This window comes from Lampris incognitus, chromosome 18 (genome assembly GCF_029633865.1).
Source record: "Lampris incognitus isolate fLamInc1 chromosome 18, fLamInc1.hap2, whole genome shotgun sequence".
Lineage (NCBI taxonomy): Eukaryota > Metazoa > Chordata > Actinopteri > Lampriformes > Lampridae > Lampris > Lampris incognitus.
The window spans coordinates 27,482,142-27,508,857 of record NC_079228.1 but is presented as its reverse complement, the minus strand read 5'-3'; the positions used below and the strand labels follow the sequence as shown (position 1 = coordinate 27,508,857).

Below are 26,716 nucleotides of genomic sequence, written 5' to 3'. Positions count from 1 at the left end.
TGCTGTGCAGTACAGACCGCCTGCATGGTGCGGAAACACGACACGTTCGTCTATATAGGTGTCATCGGAAGCTACGCAGACTTTAGGGTGGTTAAGTGTAGTTTTGTTCCCTGTGTGTGTGTGTGTGTGTGTGCGTGTGTGTGTGTGTTTGCAGTAGAAGGTGGCAGTGTGTTAGTGACATAGTAATAGTGTGCGTTTGCTTAGAGCGGCGCCTCCAGTGAGGCTCCGCGTGTCTCTGTCCGTGGTGCTGAAAACTCTTGCTGCTTCCTGTCTCCGTTGCCTGCCCGGGTAACTGGTAACGGTGTGTTGTCTGTTGTTGTTTTTGCCATGCATTTTTGCTTTTGGTGAATGGAGACGATCTGATTTCACACTTGCACAAAGTTGATCTGCGGCAACAGGTTGAAAGGGGGGGGGGGTCTATCAAAGGTTCACGTATATCTGTGAAACGGGGCTTCGCTTCAGCAGTCCCATCGCAATATATATATATACATATTTAAGTCGCCTTTTTAAGATGCTGTCAGCTTCTGGTATTGCGAAACGCGTAAGGGATACAGCAAAAGTCAGTATTGGCTGGATTTCAATGCTTCGTTTAGGGATCTGATATAAAAGGACTCCCCAGCTTCACCTTAACCAGAGAGAAATGACAGAAAATATTTGATTGCTGAGTCTATGCTTACATTGTGTGCATCAGCTATCGACTGTAACCTACAGTTTTGTTTTCATATCAAGTAGTAATGCCTAATGCTCGGCTGCATAACTTGTCTGTGGAAGTGCACAGCAGTCAGTCACCATGAACCCAACCAACAGGCTCGTTATCACAGCAGCCTGATGCCCCGGGATGAACAGATGACTCCTCTGTTAATCTCACTTGTCGTCCAAACAACCTCTCTTTTACAAAGCAGGGCGTTGTCCATGACACTGTGAGTGCATAGAGGGTCTACAATTTAGTTATTTTGCCTAACTACTGCTGAATATTTTCTGAACAGAGTGTGTGAGACCGTCCCTTAAGTTCATGAAACGTTGCAGGGAAAGCGTGCCAGAAAGTTTTTTTTTAAGTTGTCATTTTCTTTTTCCCTTACTTCTTCCCTCTCAATCACTTCTTTCTTTTTGGGGATCGGTCGTACTGTTTGTGCAACAGCAACCTGTGCACATGCTTGCACATGTCATAGGAAAAGACAGCGTGAGCCGTTTTCGGCCAAGGGTGACACAGGGAGGTGACAGAAGTGGCCTCTCTTCAGTTTACCTCAGCAGTGGGGGTCAGCAGAACAGAGGTAACTGCAGCGGGATGAGAAGGTCAACAAATTGCAATCCCCCTTTCTGGGTCTTTCTCTCTCAGTCTTTCCCTCGCTCTGGTGTTCGCTCTCTCACATTGAAACAAATGCACACACATGCAGACATGCACAACATTTCTCTCTACAAACACACACACACACACACACACACACACACACATTACTCTCAGGGACCGATCACAGATGGTAAGTTGCAGCACTGCTGCATTTTCCCTACTTATTTTCCTCCGTGTAAGGTTCTACATATCGCACATGTCGGGGGAAATATGCTGCAACATACCTAAGTTTATAAAGCAGACAATGAGATCAAAAGAGAGCTTGTGTTAGCTAAGTCTCGATGGAAAGCATAAGACCAGCCAGTACCACACACAGGTGTGTTTTCACACGGTGTAAGTGCTGTGTCTTAACTTAAATCTGATCGTTAATCAGATTAACCAGATTCCAACTCCCTTGACCAATGATTGCAGGGGGCAGCATTTATGCAAACGCTGGCATCATATCTGTGATGACACTCCAGAACGATGCAGAGCAGCACGCTCAGAGCATATGACGTGTTTGTGTGTAAAAAAACCAGCCGTCTCCATAACGACCAACTGCCTCTTCTTTAGCCTGTTGGCTTTGCAGAAATGTTGTCAACACAGAAAGACAGAAGGGAGAGATGAAAGGTGCAGAAGGAGAGAGAGGGAGTATGTAGAAGAAGAGGAACAAATAGCCAGACTGTGAGAGAGAGAGAGAGAGAGAGAGAGAGAGAGAGAGAGAGAGAGAGAGAGAGAGAGAGAGAGAGAGAGAGAGAGAGAGAGAGAGAGAGCCTTCCCAGTTGACAGCCGGACCCTTTTGCTTTCTATGTGCGCTTAATCACAAGTCCATTCATGGAGCTTCCGGTTGTTGGGAGGCGGGGGAGAGACATCCACCTACACAAAGCCGCGGTCTTTACTCTGTCGCTCAGAAAGAGGAGAGAGGCAGGGAGGGGTAGAGACACAGATGTGAGGAAAGTAATTATGAGTTGTCTGCCTGAAAACTGCAAGCGATTTGCAGAGTGAGCACAGTTACAGGCGCAAATTTGTATTCCGCCGCTATCTCTCCTTACTGGTCTTTTAAGATCAGCCACGCAATTAACCTGCACTAATTAAATACCCCTATGAATTACCCTAAGCCTCCCTCATGGAGGACCACAGTATGTCTTTCTGATTTCTAATCGTTTCTCGTGTGTGTCCCTTTAGCTGAGAATAATCACGCTGGTTAGCTCTTCTGACACTAGCCATTAGCTAGCGAAAGACGGGGCTGCCTGGGGACACACGGAGAAAAGGAAGAACAGCCCTGCATGTGCAGGAAAGATGCCGGTGAGCAGCCATATTTCCTGCTCTTCTCGTCGCTCCAAGGAGAAGCTACAACCAAACACACCTCAGTTAGCTGCGCTGAGCCCAAAGACCTTGACTTTGATTCTGTCTGCTCTTTGTCTCAGATTAGGCAGAGTTAGTCGCACAAACAGCCGGACAGCTCGTCCTCTTCCATACTGGTGCACTCTGCATAGAGCATGTCAGCATTATGGCAACTCCTTGCTACGTGCACACCACGGGTCTGAGTATAACACGTGCACTTTCAGTAAAAAATAAACCAGCCTTGCAAATGCCTTTTAGCAACTCCCTAAATTTTAGAAATGCCATGTCTGTGGTTCAAAGAGAATGCATGCATGCACCTGCATCAATATGCATGCATGTGCAAAAACAGAGGAGTCTGTTTTCATCCATTTATTTGGTACATCACAAACCAATACGAAGTGCAATAAACATTGGCGAGGCAGCCAGCGGGAAGCCAGGGCATTGCAGATTACTTTGCTTTTGCCATGGCAACCGTGCCTCTCGTTGATCACTCACTTGAAGTGCACACTGTATAAGTAACAGAACTGATAAGCGTCCATGGTTCCCCATGGCAACGCTCCTGTGGACGTCAGACTGACGCACTTGGTTCGCAGTTTTCCAGTGTGTGGGAGGAAAGAGCAAGAGCGTGGAGATACCGTCCTGCTGTGAAGAACTGTAATTGTAGTGTCAGAACAATTATGTCTTGAACTCCAGTCCTTTTCGATCAGACAGGAAACTGCACTGAGTTGCATTGTAATTCCCACCAAAACCAAAACACTGAAGTGAGGGTGAGCTGTTTCATAATTAGGGGATCAGAGGTACGTTGCGGGTGGTGTCGAGTTAGGGTACATCTAGCGAGAATCGTGGTAAATGGTGCGTTTTGCCACAAATGCTGTGATTTTTCTGTGAGGCAGCATTTGCTGATAGCTGATATATTACTGATGGCATGGAACAAACACGTTGAATCACCTGCATTTTTCCTCTCTTGTCTTCACTCTGTCCCACAGCATGCAGGTATGACTATCTGCCTGTCTCACTAAAGCCTGTAACCCCGATCCAAAATCCTCAGAGAAGACCCAAAGCAGCTGAAGTGACATAGCAACAAAGTTTTTTTGAAAGAGCATTGAAAAAAAGTGGGCGAATAAGCCAGCAATAAAAACAAAAAGAAAAGAGTAAGTCCTCTGTCCAAGCCAACCAAATGGCGTGGTCATCTGGCCTATTCGGCCCCTGTGTGGCCCTCATCCTGCTCTTTTTTGGTTTGGCCTCCTGTACTCCATCTGGCCCGGCCTCCGCCACCTGCGCCACCCTGGAGCAGAGCCGCTTCTTCGGTGTGTTCACCTCCCCTGCCGCCCTGCCCTCCACGCCGTGCTCCTGGACCCTGCAGAACCCCGACCCACGCCGCTACACCGTCTACATGAAAATCACCAAGCCCACTGACACCTGCATACCTCGCCAGATCAGGACCTTCCAGTTCGACTCCTTCATCGAGACCTCCCACACCTACCTGGGCATGGAGAGCTTTGATGAGGTGGTCCGCTTGTGCGACGCTTCAACCACCATCACCTACCTGGAGTCAAGCAAGCAGTTCCTGCAGATCCGCAAGGTGGCCCCGATGAACGGCCTGGAGGTCGTGGAGCAGCAGACCGACGTCAGTACGTTCAAGGCCGAGTTTCTAGTCGTGGGGAAGAGGAACCCAAGCATGCCCGCCTGCCAGATGTTATGCCAGTGGCTGGAGAAGTGCCTTTCCAGCAGCACCCATGCCAACCCATGTGGAATCATGAACACCCCCTGCCAGTGCTGGGAGATCCCACAGAGGAAGCCAGGCAGCTGCTACAGAGGTGGTGTCTACGTTGAGAAATGCCTCCCCATCCCCAGAGACAACGGACGTGATGCTGAGCTCATCAGTAAGTAGGATACACATGCACAGATGTGTGGCATTTGTTTTGTTTTTGTTGTTTTTGCACAAACCTCTACAAAAAAAAACAGCAAGTGGACAAATAACCAGCGCAAAATGTGCAAGGTAAAGCAAAAAACAAAAACAAAAGGCAAGGCGGGGCTCATTAAATCATGTCACCTCAAAAAACAAACAGCTCCGTGTGAATCCCACCATGTGTTGTGTTGCTTTGTAGTGACATACACCAGGCTAGATGAGCTGAGTTGTTGCTGATGGGGATGTCATGTTCAGCAGGACCCCTGGAGCTTTAAAGGGCTGTCTCGAGCCCTCCTGCTTTTCATTAGGCCTGTGTGTGTGTGTGTGTGTGTGTGTGTTTGTGTGTGCATGCATGTGTGTGTGTGTCTGAAGAGCCATTGAGGGTAATGATCCAAGCACAGACAGAGGATGTGCCCTTCTGCAGCCCTGCCATAATGAAGAGTAAATCAGGGGTATCAGGTAAATATGTCTGCTCTCCTCCGGGCCTAAGTGGCAAGACGTCCTGGGCGGCACACCGCCCCACGGCCTCTCCATGTTGTTTGAGGTGGGCATGTTAGGTTAGCAAAACTTTAGAGGATAGGGTTTTCTCAGCAAATAACGGGGGGGGGGGGGGCTCAGTGAGGGATAGGGGTCCACAGAAAAGAGCACAAAGCCCTCACAGTCAACTGACGGCGGAAATCGAAAGCACCGCACTTGTGGTCGTCATGGAAACACACCGGCCGGGCTTACACACCGCTCTTCCCACGGCTCACACCGGGTCCTTGAAAGCAAACAAACACCATTTCAAATGGAGCGTCGTTCGACTTTAGCGCTTGCTGCTGCTCACAAAGCCGGCATCCTTGTCCACATCCTCTAGTTATTGTCATTTAGATAACGCAATGACTTCTCACTTCCTGCTCCGGCATGTAAAGTTTTCCCAAGAGCACCCTGGTTGAACTGTGCTCTTGAGTTTCTACTACTGAAAAGCAGACATTTAAACGATGTGGAAATGTGGACGTGCAGAGAGTCAGCCACATCATTGTCACAATAAAATAATATGTCCCTCTGTCAGCATTGGGAAGGGTGTCCTTCTCAGTGCGATGATAACACAAGATTATAGTCCAAAATCTGAGCTGGATTACACCAACCAGCAAAGTTGCTTTATATTTATGCCAAAATCTGTAAAATGCATGGGTTAAATGGCCGAAATGTTGCTATGCTCGCAATACAAATGTAATGAGAAGTGGTCATTCATCTCCTTTCCCAACCCCTTTCTTGCAGAGGGATGGAGCGGGTGGGGCCGTTGGTCAGAATGCAGCCAGGAGTGTGGCGGTGGAGTCCAGGTGCACAGCCGAGCATGTCAGCCAGAGGATGGCATATGTGAGGGCGTCGTTGAGGAAGGGCGGGCCTGCAACCTTCAGCCCTGCATTGGTGAGCCCAACCCGTCAGTCATTTGGTTTTGCAGCATTTGCCTCCAGGCGGCTTCCTCTTTGATATAAAGCAAATCATTAATTCTTCACACTCTTACAGGAAAAGTGCGCACCAGGAGTCAAGCCCTGCGTTCCATCATTGGCCTGAAGAGAGACAACACTGATGATACCAACACTGGAGCTGTTGCCACACAAACAGGTGAGACGATCCAGATGCACAAAAAAAAAAAAAGTTTTCAAGCTTTAAATTAGGATGGTGATGCAGTGAATGATGGCTGGGGTGTTGAATTTATTTTAACAGCAAATAGAAATATATTTTTTTAAAAAGTAAAAATTTTGTGTCAAAAAAAGTGAAAAATATTATAGATAGGAAAAGAATCTTTCTTCTGAAGACGATAAAAAGGGAAGTGGATAAAACGTCAGGATAATGGACAAAAAAGGTGAAGCGGGTGGCCGAAACGGAAAAGGTTAAAACAAGAAGAACTTCAGCGTGACAAAGCATCATCTGAACTTCTAATCGATGACAACAAAGTGGTTTAGATTTAGATTTAGAGATGCAACGAGCATTGGGCACTGACCCTGTAATCCGCACCCTTTGCAGTGGATGCCGTAACAGATGAGTGGTCTTCCTGGAGCGTGTGCACAGTCACCTGTGGCAGTGGCTGGCAGAGCCGCACCCGTCTCTGTGTCACCTCCTCCTACACCACCCAGTGTACTGGACCCCTCCGGGAGAACCGCCCCTGCAACAACACAGCTGTCTGCCCCGGTGAGTGGCTCACCCTGGGATTTGTTAATATTTGTGTGTGTGTGTGTGTGAGGAAGAGAGAGACAGTGAGGAAGCCAGGTAGTTCAGCTTCATAAATTCAGCTGTATCCAAGGGCTTATGTCTGTAGCATGGAGCACTGCCCCACCTAGTGAAGCAGTAGTGGAACTACACCCCGCCTGTTCTTGGCTCAGGAGTTGTCAGTGGTAATTCTTAACCTCTCTAGAGGAAGTTGAATAATTATAACACCCGCCCCACAACAAAGTCACAGTACCAGCTGCACTTTTGTTTATTCACAGACAGAGAAAGCACACTTCTTCATGAACAACACAATTTAAACCCCGCTGTATACCTCTGAAAAAAAAGTTTGTTTGTTTTTTTAATCTGTGATATTGGGCTATACAAATAAAATTGACTTGACTTGACTCTGTATAGTTGATGGTGCTTGGGATGAGTGGGCCCCCTGGAGCCTGTGTTCCTCCACCTGTGGTCGTGGCTACCGTGACCGCTCCCGCACCTGCAAGCAGCCCCAGCACGGAGGAGAGCCCTGCCAAGGTCCTGCCAAACAAACCAAGTTCTGCAACATTGCCGTCTGCCCAGGTCAGTCAACAGTCAATAGGAAATACTGGTGTGGCATGATTTGACGTGATACCTTTATAATATGTGATACCCTTAGACGAGATGAAATGACTCGCCAGTATAAAGAGAAAGGAGTGTGGTGCGTATCATGAAGCAGTACTATTTGTTCATTTCAGCTGAGCTCGTTAGTTAGTCTGTTAAGCCCCTCATACAAATCCATTACACTGACTGTGACTGACCTTGATTCTTCCCACCTGCTGACTCACAAACCTCACTGCCAATTAAACAGCTTAATGGCACCATCATAAAGAGCAGCACGGCTGGCAGGCTGACATTACATCTGACGCATCCGCAGCCGACAAATGCCTGAGGGTATTAGTCAGTCTTTTTACAATAGCTGTGACTCAGCCTCCACTCATGGCCAACCTCCATGTTCAGACCTTCAGTTTTCTGATTCTCTGCACCTACTTGTCTGGGGGGTGGGGGGACTCAGCTCATTTTCTAACGCGTGCTTCATAGGTATCGCTGATTAAAAAGTTTTGTCGTTATAAATTAAAACTAGTGCTTTGCTTGTCAAAAAGCTTAACTTCTTGGTCCGTCCCAATAAATTGTCTTGATGCAATTTCATACTGCTACCAGCAGATGGCTCTGAACTCCACAAGACGATGACTGTACGCCGGGCCATTGTGGACAGCCGTTGTTGAGAAATGACTGCACAGTTCAACTAAAATCAAAGAGCATTTGTTTAGTTTTTTTACACTAAACGTTTTGGCCTTTTAAGGTTAATGCTGAAAATTAAATCCGTTGATTAATCCTGCTTTGCTTTGCTGTTCTTCAAACTGATTTTACATGCTCCATCAATTACATCTTTTCAAAATTGAGATGTTCTATGGTAGCATATAGCACAAAGTAGTGTCTCTAGATGCTTAAATATACTGTCAAATCCCATTACAACAACGCCCTTTGTTATTAACAAACAAAATTTGGTGGAATTGAGAAACATCGCTAAAAAAAAGTTTTTATCCCCAGCTACTCATTGATGCATTAAGCCTAGGCTGTGATGGTGATGATGATGATGACGACGATGATGATGATGATGATGATGATGATGATGATGATTTTGCTTTAGTCCCAAAGTGACTAAAATGAACCTTTAGTGTTGCTTGAAGGGTGAAAAACCAATCTTTGACTTTATTTTTCAGTCAGACTCAGCCAAAGTAGGTCATATGAAATGTTAATACCATGAGTGAGTATGTCGGGTGATGCCTGCAGCCTGAAGGCTGATCTTGTCCCGGTGCTCTCCTTTTAACCACCTCGCTGCTCCTGTCTAGTGGATGGATTTTGGAACGAGTGGTCTGCTTGGAGTGAATGCTCTACCACCTGCTCCAACGGCACCAAGCAGAGGACCCGGGAGTGCAACGGACCATCCTATGGCGGCTCTGAGTGCTTTGGCAGCTGGAAGGAGACGGCCAACTGCTTCCTAAAAGAGTGCCCTGGTAAATAAAGATTCAAACTCTAATCTAAGTACTCTCCATCGGCGTTTCAAAAGGAGGTGAAATAGCAGCTGAGAATGATGTCCTTCAGAACTAATCAGAGGTCAAGACGACTTGCGGTATTTTGAAGCAAAATAACAAAAGTACATGATTTTCTATTTAAGCATTAAACGATCAGTTTTGATTATCATCCAATAATGATCTCTGGCATTGTCCGCTTAAAAGTCTCCACGCTGTCATATCCCAGAGTTTTACTGGTCATAAATTATTGCCAAAAAACACCAAAAAGGCGCATAGTTAATGATCGCCGTCGTTATTTACTGTTGGTCATGCCATTTATTTTCTAATCTGTTATTCAAGCAAAACGTATTGCCATTATAGGCAAGAGTGTAACTGCAGGTGAGATATAAATATGTCTAATTAAGCCCAATATGCATTATATCAGAGTTTTACACCTTTTTGCGTCGGTTACCAATAAACAGTGGTCATCAGAAATCTGTCCTACACTGTCCTGCAAACACTTACTGTTTGTCTTGCATTTGGACTGATTGCATCTGGCCTAATGGTGTGTATTTTTATGCTGTCACTTTTAGTTGATGGACGCTGGCAGCCATGGAGCTCCTGGGGTAGCTGCAGTAAGACTTGTGGAGGAGGCTCCCAGCAGAGACAGAGGTTTTGTGAAGGGCCCTCATTTGGTGGACTGCCTTGTCCCGGAGAGAAAGAAGAGCAGAGGCATTGCAATGAGAGGAGATGTCCAGGTGGGTGTGCCCAAGACATAGATAAGATCACCTGGCCCTAAGCTATGGCGCAACACCATGTCAGAGGGTTAGCGTTACATCATGATGCAGCACGTTGACAATCATTCGTTATCTTTTAGAGCCACATGAGATCTGTACCGAGGAGAACCATGGAGATGTTGTATGGAAGAGAACCCCTGCCGGAGATTCAGCTGCAGTCACCTGCCCCTCTGATGCCTCAGGTGCCGTGACCAAATTTAAGCATTCAAATTAACAAACCTTTAAGTCTGTTTTCAAATGTTTTTTAAACAGCCAGCATAGTTATAGTTACTGGGAGTATGAATTTTTGCATGTCCTCCTCAAATGCACAACTTCATCTGTCTTTCACAATGACTGTACACAACATTAATAGTGGTAAATAAAGAGAGGGGTAAACTATGATCATCATTCAGTGATCATCATTTGGCAACCAATGTGCAATATTTTCAGAGAAGCATCAATTTATGTATTTTCCCATTGAAATACACTGTTCAGTAGAGAATATAGATAATAGCTGATTCCTTCTGACTTACATCGGTTTGATAATATCTACCTTGATCTATACTATGAATTCATATAATGAAGATTCATATCAGCCTTAAAAAAAGATGGGCAAACTAAAATGTGCAAATGAAAATGTGGACAAACCGTATGTAGGTTCATTTACCCTCCACTACATCACTGACAAGAGGTGACAGTTGTTAGATAAGGAGATTTAGATACATCACCTGAGAGTTGAAAATGGACATTGTAAGTTGCTTCATCTTCTGGCCTTGAGTACTTCATGTCTGATTCATATATGCACACCCTGCACTTGTTTATAGCTATTCATTTACTGTTCATTACCACGCTAACCATGCAAAATCTCTCCCGTAAACAGGCTTGATCCTGCGCCGGTGCACCCTCGATGCTGTGGGTCTCGCCTTCTGGGAGAGCCCAACTCACATCAAGTGTGTCTCCAAGAACTATGAGACAATTCAGATGCTGGTAAGTCGGTGGTACCCTCGCCCACAAAAATCATTATCAGTTCTCCCATTGCCCAGTGGTTCACTCTAGCTAGAGAGTATAAAGGTTTTAGAAAGGCCCTTATCCACTCCCTCCTATCTGCAGAGTCGAGACTACGTTTCCAAGGCGCAGTCAAGGCAAGGGGTGGACGGGATCTCTGAGGTCATTTCACGCCTGAGGTTTTCTTCAGATGAGGGGACCAAGTACAGTGGGGACCTCCTGGCCATCATTGAAATCCTCAAGAACACCACTGTTCTTTACAAGGAGACCAGCCAGAGACTCAGCAACGCTGATGTAGAGGTAGGTTTGAAAAAAAATGGTCAAACTCTTGTAAGTTTGCAATTTTGAATAATTGCACAGTTTGAATAGCTTTTGAAGACTCAGATACTTTTCTAACCAAAAAGAATTTTTAATTGGGCTGCATTTGGTACCCCTTCACACCCCATCCTGTATCTGATGATTTACAGAACTCAGTCCAGACCATCAGCAACTTACTGAAGGAGGAACATCGTGACAAGTGGGAGGAGGCACAGCTGGTAAGTGATGAGTGTGTATGTGTGTGTGTGAGTGTGTGTGTGTGTGTGTGTGTGTGTGTGTGTGTGTGTGTGTGTGTGTGTGTGTGTGTGTGTGTGTGTGTGTGTGTGCCACTGTAGACAAGGAAGCCAGTGTGAATCTGAGTGGGGGAGAAAATAAGTCTGTTATACTAAAGTTCCTGCTATTTGATGAGTGTCTGTGGTTTAAATTGGGGGCGAAAGTTTGACAAGTTGGTGCGAGCAGGGTGTAAGTGTGAAAATCAGGGTGAATGTGCACAAGTGACTCCTCCACCTAATTAACACTCCCAAAAGCCCTTTTACTCATAGGATCAGATAGAGCAGATAGACAGAAGAGGAGAACATGTGTCACATGTCCACAGACAGTCTAATTATCTGACACCATCTCAGGCTGAAGAGTGTATAGACTTGTTGTTCAAACCACAATACTACATCCCATCAACTGATGATGCACATAAACTATTCTCAAAACAGATCATAGTACATATGTATTTGTCTTAGTTTTTGCTTTTCCAAACCTCTCCATATGATGTGCCTCTCATGCCAGTCATCTATATCCACCTATTTGGTATTGAATAGATAGATAGATAGATAGATAGATAGATAGATAGATAGATAGATAGATAGATAGATAGATAGATAGATAGATAGATAGATAGATAGATAGATAGATAGATAGATAGATAATGTACAGCATATATAAACATTATTAAGAATATAAAGGGTCAAAAATTTGTAGAATACCCAGATAGGTGTGAACTAATTGAAACTGGATGAATGACCACAACCAGAATGACTAGAGGACAAGTGAGAACTTCAAGGTGAAGGAGAGAGAGGGAGATATACAGTCATGGAGATTCACTACACCCACTCTCCAATCTGTGTGTCTCTATGCCAGCCCACAGACCAACAGCAGTTATAAAGGGACAGACAGTGCATTGCACAGATGCACACACCTTGCGCCCACATGCACTGCAGTTCTGCGTCAGACAGACGCAATCTAGTAAGCCCTCCCTTCTGCTGAGAAAAACCGAGAGGGCGAAAATATCAGCCTGTGAATCAACAGCCTGTCCATTTATGGCCCTAAGGAAGATCCAAGGCTTCATAGCAGCCAGTAGCACTATTTTTTTCTTCAGTAAGGAGTCCTTGGAACGAATAAAAACTGATAGCTGGACTGACGTAAAAATGATGAATGTTGATGTACAGAGGTTGTTCCCTCTCTGGATAAATGGCGGTCCGGCCTACCTGCTTAATGAAACTCAGTGTGTAAGGTACATATAATGTGACCCTTCTGTGGATTGATTTGACCCTTGCTTTTTTTATTCCCCACTTTCTTTCCATCTCTTCTTCCTCTCCTCTACCTGATTTCTCATCCAGATGGGCGCCAACGTCAAGGAGTTCTTGCGCCTCGTCGAAGACTTCGTGAACATGATCGGTATGCAGATGAGCGGCTTTCAGGACATTTACGAAGTCACCGAAAATTTAGGTGAGCCCTGATTCTCCTCTGCCAGCCATCCTCTGGTCATACCTGATCAAGTTAACCTGTCCTTACATATCCCCATGCCGCTGAGTGCACCAATCTAGAGCAAATGGACACAAGCTTGGAAAACCTCAAAGTACGAAAACAAGCAAAAACATGTGTGATAGACTTCATACAGTACACATATATTTAGCATGAGACACGGTTGGTCTTCATAGAAAGCTTATCAATCTGCAACGTACTGCAAAAACCACCCAGCAAACCTCACACTATGAATGGCTCTCTCTCACATAAGGCACCTTTTCTCCCCATGCTGTTCTGGTTTGGTAAAGGTGAAATTTTCACACAATTCAATCGCAAGCTACTCAGAGAGAGACACTTGCAACGCTTTGAATTCGAACCGCTCCATTTCTCAGTGATTCCCCAGCCAGGGACACGGACACTGCCAACATACTGTTCGCTAACTAGGCCATCTATCTCTCTAATCCCTGTCATTTCCAGTGCTGAGCATCCATAAGCGCCCCGCTAGTATGACCTCCAACTTCACCTTCCCTGTGAAGGGCTGGAGGGGCATGTTGGACTGGGTCAGGACCTCAGAGGAGAAGATCACTGTGTCCCGCAATGCTCTGTCCGTTGACCAGTCTGGTGAGACTCTCCACATACTCTGTCAGCTGTCACTCTTTTTGTTGTTTGTCTGCCTGCCGTAATGTACTTTTCTGCCTCTTTGTTGAACTCTCTGCGAAATAATTTGAAGCTGAAAGACCCCCTCAGCCTCTCCTTCTGAGATTAAACTTTTGATGGGGCCGTTTGGTCTGACTCGACATGGAGCTGCCTTTGCTTTGTTGGGTCAATATCTAAATAGGTTTGGCCCATGGGCATACTGGGTTCACACTGGAGTACTGCCGGGATCGAACAAATATCACCTCTTTTTGTTAAAGCTGAAATCCTTGACTTCCCTGATCTGTCCCTCGCTCTGGCAGTGAGAACTACAAACAAGGTGTAGCAGCCATTGTTGCTTGTGAACCTTCAGCTCAGCGATAAAACATTTCCCACCCTTGTAAAAATGGCATCCTCGGATCAAAGCTAACCTATCGTATAACAGTTTATGTTAAACTATATAGGAGTACCGTTGTACTGTAATATTGATCATAGAATTGGTCAAGCTGTCCAACAAAAGCATCGCCACATCATCGTCATGTTTCCGTCCTTTTTCCTGGTTGAGTAGGAACGTGTTTGCCGCTGCACCAGTATTCATCTAACCTGGTCAAAAATGTCAATAGCGGAATATAGTAGATCTATTAATGGAGAAAAATCTTGGATTTCAGCTTTAAGTCATACTACCATTGTTCCAATGAAGATGTGACAATCAACATTTGCAGTCTTATGGAGCTGAGACTAAAGGGCCTGTTTGTCCCTTTTCAGAGAGCACCACTGCATTTGTGGCTGGCATCGTTCTCTACAGGAACCTGGGGTCCATCCTGTCCTTCCACAGGTAACAGCTTCCCTTCAAGGCATGGCTTCACTTCGATAAGATATAAATGCGGCGCGGTATCTTCTGTATGCAGCTCAGGGAAAGTAGTTTCATCCCCATCCAAGCCCACAGAACCAGTTTTCTGCCATTATTTCATAGAAACAATGGTTAACCTTAAAGGTCCGATAAAATGACACTTAAGAGACCCGCGAACTTCTGCGATTTGACGAATATTCAAATGAAATGAAACGGTCAGGTGGGTTTTTGTTAGGGGAGGGGGTTTGATATGACTAACAGCCAATAACATCCGGTAAGAAAAACTAGGATACATTTTTCATTGCATGAAAGGCTGGTCTATTACTGCAACATGGCGCCCCCTGTTGACAGACAAGTCTCCCTACAATTAGTTTTTTTCATGACATGAGTTAAATAGGAATTTCACATATAAGATTATAACTTAATCGGTGTGCTCACGTATAGAACAACTTATGTGTTAGAGTGCATCTTTTATAACTTGACTAGACTGCCTGTCTAGACCGACCTCGCTGAATGCGTTCCCTCATCTTCTCTCATCTGCAGCAACAGCACACTCCTCAACTCCAAGGTGGTGACAGTGACCGTCAAGCCCAATCCGACTCTTCTGTCCTCTCCCGTTGAGATTGAGTTCCCCCACCTCCACAATGTAAGTTCCCAGTAGTTACCAGCCTAATCAAACTTTACAAAAAAATAAATGAAAATACCCCTGGCCCTGAGTGTTTGCTCACCGAAGTGCTCTGAATTTGACATTTGAATTTAAGTGTTGACATTTAGAGTGCCACTGTGACTTTTCTCTCTGGGCTTGCCGGCCAAAAGCCACCGCAACATCACAGGGGTGGTAACCACATGTTGAATGAATAATTATTTGCAACCGAGATTTTCTGTGTATGATGACTTGTTTGTCTGTGAATGTTCTCATTCATCCAGGTCATAGTTATCCAAAGGAATTGAATCAAGTGCAACTGGCCTTGGTTATATATAACCAAGGCCAGTTGCACTTGATTCAATTCCTTTGGATGATGACTTGTTGTTTTTAGCTTGGTCTATCTTTGACAACCGAAAGTTGTGAGATAAGTGTGGGCAGGTGTTGGTAACAAGCTGTTGCATCTCACATGTTTGCTGACGTGTGATGCAACCATGCTCTGGTATCAAGCTGAACCTCGTCATTTCCGCTTCTGTAAAGTTTACTCACACTGTCCGCTCTGTCTGATTTTCCCCCAGGGTACCATCAACGAGACCTGCATCTCCTGGGATGAGAGTGAAACGTAAGTGGCGACTAATATTGTTTTCTCCTTAAATGTGCGGAAACTCGTCTATCCTATCTTATTTTCTGTCCTGGCTGGCCTTGTCAGCTCATCTGGCGATAGCTTCTTTTTGTTGTTGTTGTTGTTATCTTCCTGCTTGCCTCCAAGGTCCTTTCCCTCATGTGATCCGTCGCTGCATATGAGCATTCAGCCCCGTGGCCATATACTCACCACAGAGAGAGAGCAAAAATGTCGCATCTATTTTTTTGTGTCAATCATTTCCGACAGAAAGGACAGAGCAACACCACAGCATGTTGACCCATCTCTCCCAGCCAGCAGCACCGAGCTATCTCAGCTGTCGGACGTACTTACTACATGACAGGCAGACTTTACAACTGACAACCTCAATAATTCTCAGACCAGCAGTGGTCTCCTCGTAGATTGACAGTTTGCTCTGATCTAGCAGTGCAGACAAACACATGAGCGGCGCTTCCAGCCTCATTACATACACAACACTAGCAGATTCATCTGCTGCTGTCTCTATGGGTCACACCGCAGCACATCAATCTAGAGACAATAGAAACTCACCTCCCTATCACCCTTCGCTGATGTTCATTTGTCACTGCAGAGGTTAATGGCTGTGGCAAGTGGGAGTTCTTAAAGATGCAATGGAATGAATTATGAAAATCTGCTGCTAGTGGCCTGGCCTGGATCAATCAGCCCCTGCCCCACTTTGACCTCCTGAAGTATACACAGGTGGACGATTAGCATTTAGATAGATTTGCACACCTGTGGAGTACAGATATTTAAAATCTATGAATAAAGTTTAAAAAAAATGCATTCAGCTTCCCCCTGCACATAGACAACCAGCACACCACATGCACACCACACACCTACCCACATGCAGTACTGCATCCATAATCACAAGCACCACCAGAGACAAGCAAAGGGAAAGCAAAAATGATTTGAGGGAGAGGGGGGGGGGCAGGAAGAAGAGAATGTAGAAAATGTGATTAAAGCATATTCTTTGAAAGGGGGGATGATATGCCTCCAGCCAAATTAGATTCATTTTGGACAGTGGATGTGATTAATGGCAAGATGGAGACAGTGGAAATGGCAGAGGGAGGAAGCTGCAGATACTGTTTGGGTCAATGTTTGTTTTCCAAAGGCCACACATGTTTGGTTTAGAAAGGACCTTCACCAGAGTGAGCGCTTCTTTCATCCACTACCACATCCACATCCTCTACCCAGGAACTTTAATATACAGATATATACAGATGGATAGAGGATTTTGCTGTATTTTGAGCCATGAAGGCATGATAAAGATGAAACATGGCGTGCAATGCTTACATATCCGAATCTAAAAACTCCTGCATCTCTTCACTGAGTAGGAATGAACCAGGGGTACTTCTCTTCATGCCTCACTGCACAACATGTAACCCATTTGAATGATGGGAAAAGTCAAACAGAGCCCTTCTCTGATATCTGCCATACTTTTCACCCCACAGCCCTCCATATGTGACCGTCTGTACCAGATTCATGTCGGGCAGAAGGGCAAGGGGGGTATTTTGTTGTCACTAGGCAGTTTTAGCTGCAGAACAGTTTCACATCTCACCTGCTCTGAGGATGTCGGGTGGTGTGAAACTCTCTTTCTGGTGGCATCTGCTGCAAATTACACACAGGATCAGATGGCTGTTATTTTACCTGTTGTGTCAGAGAGACCCAAGATGTTAGCAGAGTGCGGGCAAACAAACAGCTTCAAAAGTGAGCAGGCCAGTTGGAAGAGGGGCTATTGGATTGTTCAGTGTTATTTATATTTAAACAAAAATATGAATTGTTTTCAAATGCATCTGAAAGGTGTGATACGGGGTCATTCATATAATCTTTCGTGCATTTCAAATACATACAGCATTTTCCCTCACGTTGTGCACAGCACACTGAAAGACTTGCCAAACGCCTCATGTCTGGTGTGACTGAGGAAAGATTGCCTATAATGAGTAATGACGAAGATTATGCCAATTATGCAGTTTATGGTAGCATATCAGCATCAATCATGGCACGGATGGGTAGTAATTTCATAATAGGGATATCCTTCATCATACCTGGGCTGCATGCCACTCAGAATCTTAAATTGGCTAAAACTGTAAATATTCACTCTTGTTAACATAAAGGCTCCATGCATACGATTCAGTATCACGATTACTTAGATGTTTAATTCTCTAGTTAGCAAAAACCTCGTATGGCCCTGTGGAAATCAGAAGTGTTCAAAATTATTTTTATAGATTATTTTTTTTGCAAAGAAATTAAACATATATATCCCCCTTGGTAAACTGTATAGGTTCTAACGAGAGAGATTTGTCCGAGCTCACAAATCTCTGCTAACCAGCGGCTTTCTTTATTCCCCCCCTTGCTTCTTTGCAGGTCTTCTCTGCTCGGATCTTGGGCTGCTCGGAGCTGCAGGACTCTCTCCGTCGATTCATTCAGAACCAAATGCGTGTGTGACAGCCTCTCCACCTTCGCCATTTTAGCGCGGATCAACCCCGATTCGGTAAGTGTGCCGCACGATTTCCCCCTCGTTTTAATCCCAATTTCCCACCGTGTTTCGGTCTTTGCATTTGAACTGATTTCAACGTGTTACGCGGTCGATGTTTTCCGACGATTTCTCTCGCGCCACCTCCCCCTTTGTTTCCAAGTGCCGTAGACCAGAGGAAAAATCGTCTAGGGATTTTTTTTTCTTCCTATAGGCGAATAAATGTGCAACGTGTTGAGACTTAGGAATTGCGTGCAGATATTAAAACAAACGGAAACGTGAATGAGATGTTGTCGTGTTTTGGAAATGGATTTGTTCAGGCACAATCTGCCGTTCGTTCGTTTGCCGTCAGTAGAGCAACTGTTCTGCAGCGGTGGGAAATAGTCTGTGTCCCGTTGTTTGCTTTCACAGGTGAGCAAATGTTGCATTTTCAAACGTGTATTTAATCACTGGGCAATCGTTTGTCTGTGCAAGATTGCATGATTCGCCGGTCTTTTTCAATCAGTGCCTGAATGCATTCGTGAAACGGGAACGATAACGGAATATATGCACGTTGACTTTGCCCAGCCCGAAGTTGGCAGAGCGCACTGCGTGGTCTGCCCAGCCTGCTGGATTTGACCGTAACGCAGCGCTCCTCTTTCTTGCGCAAAGGCAATTGTGTAATTTTCGCCCGTAGATTCTGTGTATCTGAGGCGGTCGGTGTCTAGTTGCCCTGGTAACCGCTTCAACGCCTTCCCTGTGATTTCTGGGGACAGATCTTGAGGAAAACACAAGCACACGGTAACATACATATCCTCGTCTCCTCTCATTTCCCCATCACTGCTCCAAACAATCATCCGGATCAGAGAAAATGGTACAGTCTTGTATGGCCGAGCACACAGGACAACACACGCACGCCCCTGGCTCCATCGACTGAGCTCAGTAAGTTGATTAACGTCAGTGCGTGTTTACCTGTGTGCTCGTGCCATATTATCCACAGACAGCGCAATCACGCAGGGTTTGCGTTGGCGCATTCTGTCATTGAAAGTAAACTAGGATATTTTTTTTCTGCTATGGGTGCTGCCAGCCATCCAGCAAATGTGTGCTTGCTCTGTCCCTAGACCTGTTGTTGACGTCCTAGTTAGATTTAATTAGTCCAGGTATGGCTTGTGTGAACGGCGCCCCCTACATTGGTTATAGGATAAATACTCCCCTTCCACCCACACACACATACAAACACACAGACTCTCTCTCTCTCTCTCTCTCTCTCTCTCTCTCTCTCTCTCTCTCTCTCTCTCTCTCTCTCTCTCTCTCTCTCTCTCTCGACAGTGAGGATATAGCTGCGCCAATCATTTCGTCCGCCAATATCTCTGAATTCCCCATTACCACCACCCCGTCTCTGTTTTCCCCGCTCTCGCTCGCTCTCTCTCTCTCTCTCTCTCTCTCTCTCTCTCTCTCTCTCTCTCTCTCTCTCTCTCTCTCTCTCTCTCTCTCTCTCGCTCGCTCTCTCGCTTCTTCCTCCTCCCACCCCTTCAGCTGCAGCAGCGAGTCTCACTCTGAAAATGCCATAGAGACTGACCAATGAGACACAGACGTCTGGTCATGCATTGATAGTTCCTCCTCTCACCCTCTCCCCCTCCCCACCCCTCCATTCATCCATCCATCCTTTGATGTGTGCTGTGGACATTTTCAATACCGTCCGCCTGCCAGCTGTATGAACAAGACCAGTGAGAAGGAAGAGAGGGGGGAGGAGGAAGAGGAGGAGGAGAAGTGAAGACAGGGTGCAAAAAAAAAAAACACCCAGTCACTGCAGTGTTTTACCTCTTATTTGCTGTGTCTGATTCTTGGGTGCCTGCACCACTAAGGGAGTGTGTTGCACACATGACCGGCCAGTGGAAGCAGCCCACCTATTTAGTCTGGCTGATGCCCTTGACCAGTAGACCCTGACTGGTGTGGCATAATGTGGACACCTACTCCCAACACACAAAGGAAAACGTACACTGGTTAAAGGACTCCCTAGTGGGATTTTGTCCTCTCCTCGATATTTCTCCTCCCTCACTTGATCCTAGATTTGCTAAAATGAGAGAGCAGGATTCGGTCAAGGACAGGCGCAAGACATATCCTCATATTTGGGTCACACTAGCTGTCTGGATTTCTCTCAGTGGCCCATGGTGCAAGCGTCAACCCAGAAAGTGAGCTTGAGAGGCGAGGACAAAGAACATAACATATTACCAGCTTCAGCGAAGGTAAATTCAGATCGCTGGCCGCCCTGCTATCTGCCATCTGTTTTGGAGGGCCTCTGATGTTGTTGGATAGATTTAGAAACAAATTTGCCACACTAATTTGGTATTTGGCTGCCACAAGCCACACTTCACCAGCTGTGCTTTGATATCAGCAAGGACTATATGGAGCACAGTTCCAGATAGGGAGGAAAAATCCTTCAAGGCACAGCCTTCTTGTACCACGATGGCCTCCTAGACTATCCGTAATGTCAAACGTATTCGACAGCATAAACCATGTCTGCAAGTTACAGTTTATTGCCTCCATAAATCAAAGGCAAAAGAAGTTTCTTTTGACATAATTTTTTTCCTCAGCTCTGCAATCCACTTAGAGCCTTCTCACTGTGTTACAAGACGTTATTCGAATCTATCATCACACCATTCTTTGAATTTCGTCAGGCTCCGTGATGTTGGAGATTAATCAGAGGTGCTAAATTAACTCTAATCCTCACAAAAGCTAATAGAGAAGGTGCGAGATATGCAGAGGCCATGCTGGTAAGTGAGCCCTGCCAGTTAGCCGCTGGGAGTTTGTAGTTGTGCCAGCCGGTCGGCGGGGGGGGGGGGGGGGGCTTTGTGGAGATGTGACCCTTGCTAGTAGCAGTGCCCCACTGGCCCTCTGGGTAAATCCGCAGCAGCGAAAACAGGGTGGAGACATCCCCTTCTCTATGCCCGCCACTGGGGGTTCAGTGCCAGGGTTGTCTGAGACACAGGACAGTCGGCGCTGCTGGCAGTGGCAGGGCGCTAAGCTGCTGTCAGAGCTCAGTAGGGGTGGAGGAGGGGGTAGATTAATGCACAGGTGATAATGGCCCACCTGTCCACTCCTGCAGGGATGGGCAAAGAGTTGCATCTGGCTGACACAGACGCACTAACACATTCTCTTTCTCTCTCTCTCTCTCTCTCTCTCTCTCTCTCTCTCTCTCTCTCTCTCTTTATCTCGCTCGCTCTCTCTCTCTCTCTCACACACACACACACACACACACACATACATAAATACACACACAACGCAATTAAAAGCCGCAAACTTAAAGGGGGAAGAAGAATAGAGGCTTGAAATGGCTGTCAATGAGCAGAGGGTATTGCAACTGATACTCAGACTAATGGTTGCGACGATGTTAAAAGGGAACAACAGTCATACAGAGATGCCTGTGAGAATTACACACGCCTGACCCCCCTTCCATTGCTTAGTGGAGAGAGATATATGTTCTGTATCCTCCTCGCCTCATTTGCTGGTTCAAAAGCTCAATGGTGAAACGCCTTGACCTCGGCCATGTGTTTAGCTGGATGCTCCATCTTTCTGACATGTTCCCCTTGAGGTCACCTTGCCTCAGCCATGGCCTAATTGTGCCATTCAACTCTTTGCCCACAGGGAGCTGTCTGCTATTCCAGATAGTGCACAACCAGAGGACTTGAGAGACGGAGAGAGAGAGAGAGAGAGAGAGAGAGAGAGAGAGAGAGAGAGAGAGAGAGAGAGAGAGAGAGAGTGCACAACCAGAGGACTAGAGAGAGAGAGAGAGTGCATGTGTGTGTGTCTGTCTGTGTGTCTGTGTTTGTGTGTAAGGACTGGGGTGGGGTTTAGTGTCTATTTTTGTTTCTCTCGCCTATTTTTGTGTGTGGGTGTGGGTGGTTAGTAAGTAGAGTACATCTTTCTCTAAGAGGCATGTTTGGTCTTGTCTCCTCTCTGCAGATCATGGACAAGGCACTGCTTCCATCCGTGACTCTCATTGTTGGCTGTGGGGTCTCCTCGCTCACCCTGCTACTCCTCATCATCATCTACGTCTCTGTGTGGAAGTAAGTGCCCTTACAACCAGAGTCCAGCCACATTACCATCCAACTTTGTGTGCTGCACAGTTTGACTTTTATCTGCTCTCACTCACTCACTCACTCACTCACTCACTCACTCACTCACTCACTCACTCACTTAGTTGCTATCTCACTCACTCGTTCGCCCCACTCACTCTTTGCCTCTCTCTGTTGCCTTCTCTCCAGGTACATTCGCTCCGAGCGCTCCGTCATCCTAATCAACTTCTGCCTCTCCATTATATGCTCGAATGCCCTCATTCTCGTTGGACAGACTCAAGCTCGCAACAAGGTGAGGCGTCGCTCGAGTCCTCTTTTAAAGCCCTCCAAAATTGCTCTGCTGAGGGGACTTTGAGAGTAGAGACACTCGCTGACACAGTTTTTCCCTCCTCTCCCTTCTTCCTTGGTTTCCCTCAGGTGGTGTGCACTCTTGTAGCTGCCTTCCTCCACTTCTTCTTCCTCTCCTCTTTCTGCTGGGTGCTGACGGAAGCTTGGCAGTCCTACATGGCTGTCACAGGCCGTCTTCGCAACCGTATCATCCGCAAGCGCTTCCTGTGCTTGGGCTGGGGTAAGGGGTCCTGTCTTTGTGTCCATAATTCTCTTTTATAACCTGCCACTGATCTATCACTCAACTCCGTCGGTTCTTTTATCGCTTTTGTCTATTCGGAGTTTTAAGTCTGTTTTGTCCCTTCACACTCTTTTCCATCTCGTAGGGCTTCCAGCGTTGGTGGTGGCTGTTTCTGTGGGTTTCACCAAGGCTAAGGGATATGGCACCGTTAACTAGTAAGCCTAACCTCAACCTGCTGCTTTTAACACTTCTCTTTTCATTTTCCTCTAATCCTAAAAATACTATTTCCCTTTCTCCGGTACTGATGCTTCCTTCTGCTTTCTCTCTCCTAGCTGTTGGCTTTCTCTCGAGGGCGGCCTCCTCTACTCCTTTGTTGGTCCCGCTGCGGCCGTTGTTCTGGTGAGTGTTCCTTGATATCTCGGTTCATTGCATCACATAGTAATCAACACGTCTTGTTCGACAATACAGGATGCTGTGAGACAATATGCCCTAAATTGTTATTACACTTTATTGCAAGGTCTCAACCGCAGTCTTTCTCACAAACAGGTGAACATGGTCATTGGTATTCTGGTCTTCAACAAGCTGGTATCCAAGGACGGCATCACTGACGTGAAACTGAAGGAGAGAGCCGGGTAGGTCTTGATACACCGTATACGCCAGCAAACAGAGCTTATCGCCCTCATCAGTACCATTACTGGTATACTAAGGATGTGCCTTGATATCAAGATTGCACCGGGGGGCTAAAACATAACATGCTTCTTTCAGTAAAATGAAACAGTGGGGGGGGGGGTCTTTTTTTCTGTGCCCGAGTCTAACCCGGGCTTGCTGTTTCTACTTCCATCCTGCAGGGCGTCGCTGTGGAGCTCATGCGTGGTTCTGCCCCTGCTTGCCCTCACCTGGATGTCTGCTGTCCTGGCCATCACGGACCGCCGCTCTGCCCTCTTCCAGATCCTTTTCGCTGTTTTCGATTCCCTGGAAGGGTTCATCATTGTCATGGTCCACTGCATTTTGCGCAGAGAGGTAAGCAAAGGCTAAACTAATCTTAGGAAAGACAAATACAAAGAAAACTGAGATGAGAGCATTGTTGATTGTGTTTTGGGTTATTTGAGGTCTGTTTAGATTGCAGCCGGCAATCCCTTGATTTGTCCCTCCATCCATTAGGTTCAAGAGGCTGTTAAATGCAGAGTTGTTGATCGTAAGGATGACGGCAATGGAGATTCTGGCAGCTCTCTTCATAATGGCAACACCCAGCTTATGGTAGGTTTTCCAGCTTAGTGCTTTTAAAATGTCATGAGTGCCATTTGTATTTTAGCCCCAAATGAATATGTGCATACATTAAGCACTGACAGAACCATCTCTTTTTTTCTCTCCTTGCATAAACAGTCTGATTTTGAAAAGGATGGTGATTCCAGCAGACAAGGTGAGACCCTTTTTTTTTTCAAGGATTATTCCCCTTAACCATTTTTGTATTTAGAATTCACATTGTCTGAGACATGCATTTAAAAATCGACCTTGCATTGGAAAGAGCATATCTATTCACTCTTGTTTCAGACAGGATAGCAATGACCCTGTACAGTTTTTAACGCACTCACTTCTTCATTTTGCCTCCTTCGCAGGTATGAAGAGTTCATCTGAAGAGAAAATGCCCCCACCCCAGCTGCCCCTCCCCATGGGATCCAACTTCCACACTCTCCCATCCAACCCCAGCAAGAGTCACATGCAGGCCGTTCCCGAGTATTCAAGCCACACCCTCACCCTGAAGAGAGAGAAGAGTCGGCTGGCGGGGGGAGTCGACCCATCCTGCGGGAAACCCGTGTACGTCTGCGATGGAGAGATCTTCAAGCAGCTGGATGCCAACCTCGTTCGCAGTCAGGCCGAGGGCAGCATGTCCGATGGCAGCGGTTATGTCCTCATGCCAAACACCACCTCTACTTTGAGGTCCAAGCCCAAGGATGAGCCAGCAAAGTACAATATCAGTATGGAGATGCCACAGACCAGGCTGGTGCACCTTAGCGGGCCTTTTGCCGAACCCCAGGCAGCCTTTGCGGTCAAGTCACTTCCAGCTGATCAGGTCAGCGTGTCCTATTCAGAACGAGACTCACCCGTCCAGAATATCCACAACATGTCCAGCGAGTCCCACATCACCCACAGCAGCCTGGAGAACACCTTTGAGTCCATGAACTCCATGATGTCCAAGAGCGAGACCATTTCTACGCTGTCCATGAGCTCTCTGGAGGTGAGATCGCAGTCTAAGGTTGCAACTTTGCACATGTTATGTTGCTTTTATGCATTTTTATACACTGTTTACAGTAGACAATATTTGAAAATAATGAGATTTAATTTTTGCCCCCCCCCACTTTTTATTTTTTTAGAGACAGAAGTCCCGTTACGCTGAGTTAGATTTTGAGGTAAGTATCAGTTAGAATTTTCATTTCAACCAATTACAAATTGTCTTTAATTCCATGAAAGGGTGTGTAAGGATGGTTTTGACGGATTTCTCTTTCTTTGTATCATGCAGAAAATCATGCACACAAAGAAGCGCCACCAGAACATGTTCCAGGACCTGAACAGGAAGTTACATCTTGCTGAGAAAGACAGAGAATCCCCTGCTTCTGACTGCAAGGTAACTAGTACATCAATCATATCAACAGCCATCGTCCAGGAGATCAATTTAGGACAAATACAGCCCAAAAGAAGCCAAAAAAAAAAAGATAAGAAGAGAGCCTTTTCTAAGAAAACTTGTAGTCTTTGAGTAAGGCCATTGTTAGTGGTCTACCAAAGACCGAGACAAAACCAGGAACTGCTTTTATTTTTCTAAGTACGTTTGTCATTACCTTGAGGTGATTTAAACAAGGACATATTTCCTCCCTTCCTCCTTACAGTCTGTGAGATGGAGTGTGTCTTCAGGAGGAAGTGACAAAACGAACCACAGCGTGAGTGTTTATATATAACCTCACCATCTCAAATTTAGATGTTCAAGACACACCATCCAATGTGATATTTGGCTCAAGATGGGATATTGGGCTATACAAATAAAATTGACATGACTTGACTCACCCAAATTACAATATAACTTCATCATTACAAAGACACCTCTGAATCAGAATCAGCACAACTGATATTGAATTAATGAAATGAGGAACACAATTTTGTAAACAATCGTACCACCACTCAAGACCTGCTTTACGTATGCCTCTACAGGACAAACAGCAGCCCAACATAGAGAGGCCGTGGGATGGAGTCCGGGGAATGCAGCAGTCCCCCCCGGCGTGGGTGCGGAAAGACCTGGAGCCCCTGGCCGCCTCCCCACTGGAGCTGCACTCGGTGGAGTGGGAGAAGGCCGGCACCCCGATCCCACTGGTGGGGCAGGACATCATCGACCTGCAAACAGAGGTCTGAGGGGGAGGATGGGGGCTGCCGGCGAGCCGCCTGATTTCACCTTATTGGTTTAGGAGGAAAGAGAGGATCCTGTACGGATTAGCAGAAACCAAGGAGAGGGGAAGTGAGAAAGTAGGACCCAGAATCCATATCTTCAAATCCTCAGCCAAAGAAGGTAGAGATAAGAGAGATAGAGGAGAAGTTGAAGGGTCAAGGTGAGGGTATTGTTCCATATGATGTAGCTTCACAGTGGATTTAAAGCGTCGCTTGTGCGGCAAATTGTTGTAAAGGACAAAAAGGGTTAGTTGAGCGGTGAACGGTTTCCACAGACCAGGACCGGGCTATGGTTGCCTTCATGCTCAGAGGAGAGTTTCCTTTACCCTTCCACCTGGGTTCAAGAAGGTATGGTCGACATGTCTGTGCTTCGGTTTTTCCTTCAACTTACTTAAAAAAACAAAAACAAAAAAAAACATCAACAACATGTGAACTCCTCTCCTCTTGAGAGGATAAACTGGAACACTTGGCTGCTCCTGTTTATTTTGCAAAATTACCCTTCCAAGAACAAACAAGGCAAGAGTGCGAAAGGACCCCCCTTGATGCTTGAACCTGGACCCTGTGCTTTGGCAGATGGGCACATCCATGTTGATTTTGTATTGCGGTTGGTCAATTTTTTTTTTTTTTTTTGCTTGTTTATTAGTTTGTTTTGCTTGGGTGGTTGGTTGGTTGGTTGGTTGGTTGGTTGGTTGGTTGGTTTTACTACTTCACATCAAAAAATGCTTCTAAAGCTTGAAATTATAC

The 26,716-nt window shown here is 46.0% G+C and overlaps 1 protein-coding gene across 1 annotated transcript; it reads left to right on the top strand.

Moving 5' to 3' along the window:
• Positions 1–3,848: 3,848 nt before the first annotated feature.
• LOC130128670 (adhesion G protein-coupled receptor B1-like) lies at positions 3,849–25,939 on the top strand. Its single transcript, XM_056298348.1, has 31 exons — positions 3,849–4,554; positions 5,841–5,990; positions 6,090–6,188; positions 6,591–6,755; positions 7,188–7,352; positions 8,663–8,827; positions 9,418–9,582; positions 9,702–9,803; positions 10,481–10,587; positions 10,711–10,905; positions 11,073–11,141; positions 12,534–12,642; positions 13,138–13,281; positions 14,059–14,128; positions 14,687–14,789; positions 15,365–15,408; positions 17,809–17,935; positions 21,860–21,963; positions 22,162–22,264; positions 22,390–22,540; positions 22,686–22,755; positions 22,873–22,939; positions 23,087–23,172; positions 23,389–23,560; positions 23,702–23,790; positions 23,914–23,960; positions 24,157–24,776; positions 24,913–24,948; positions 25,059–25,163; positions 25,423–25,473; positions 25,742–25,939. Exons 1-31 carry the CDS (start codon positions 3,849–3,851, stop codon positions 25,937–25,939), a joined length of 4,584 nt encoding a protein of 1,527 aa, XP_056154323.1.
• The last annotated feature ends 777 nt before the right edge of the window (positions 25,940–26,716 follow it).

Bases quoted from the DNA above. Each gene is read 5' to 3' on its own strand.
- LOC130128670 (XM_056298348.1), top strand. From the start codon at position 3,849: ATGGCGTGGTCATCTGGCCTATTCGGCCCCTGTGTGGCCCTCATCCTG. The intron at 9,583-9,701 runs GTGGGTGTGCCC...GTTATCTTTTAG, and splicing joins CAATGAGAGGAGATGTCCAG to AGCCACATGAGATCTGTACC. The intron at 23,961-24,156 runs GTGAGACCCTTT...CCTCCTTCGCAG, and splicing joins TGGTGATTCCAGCAGACAAG to GTATGAAGAGTTCATCTGAA.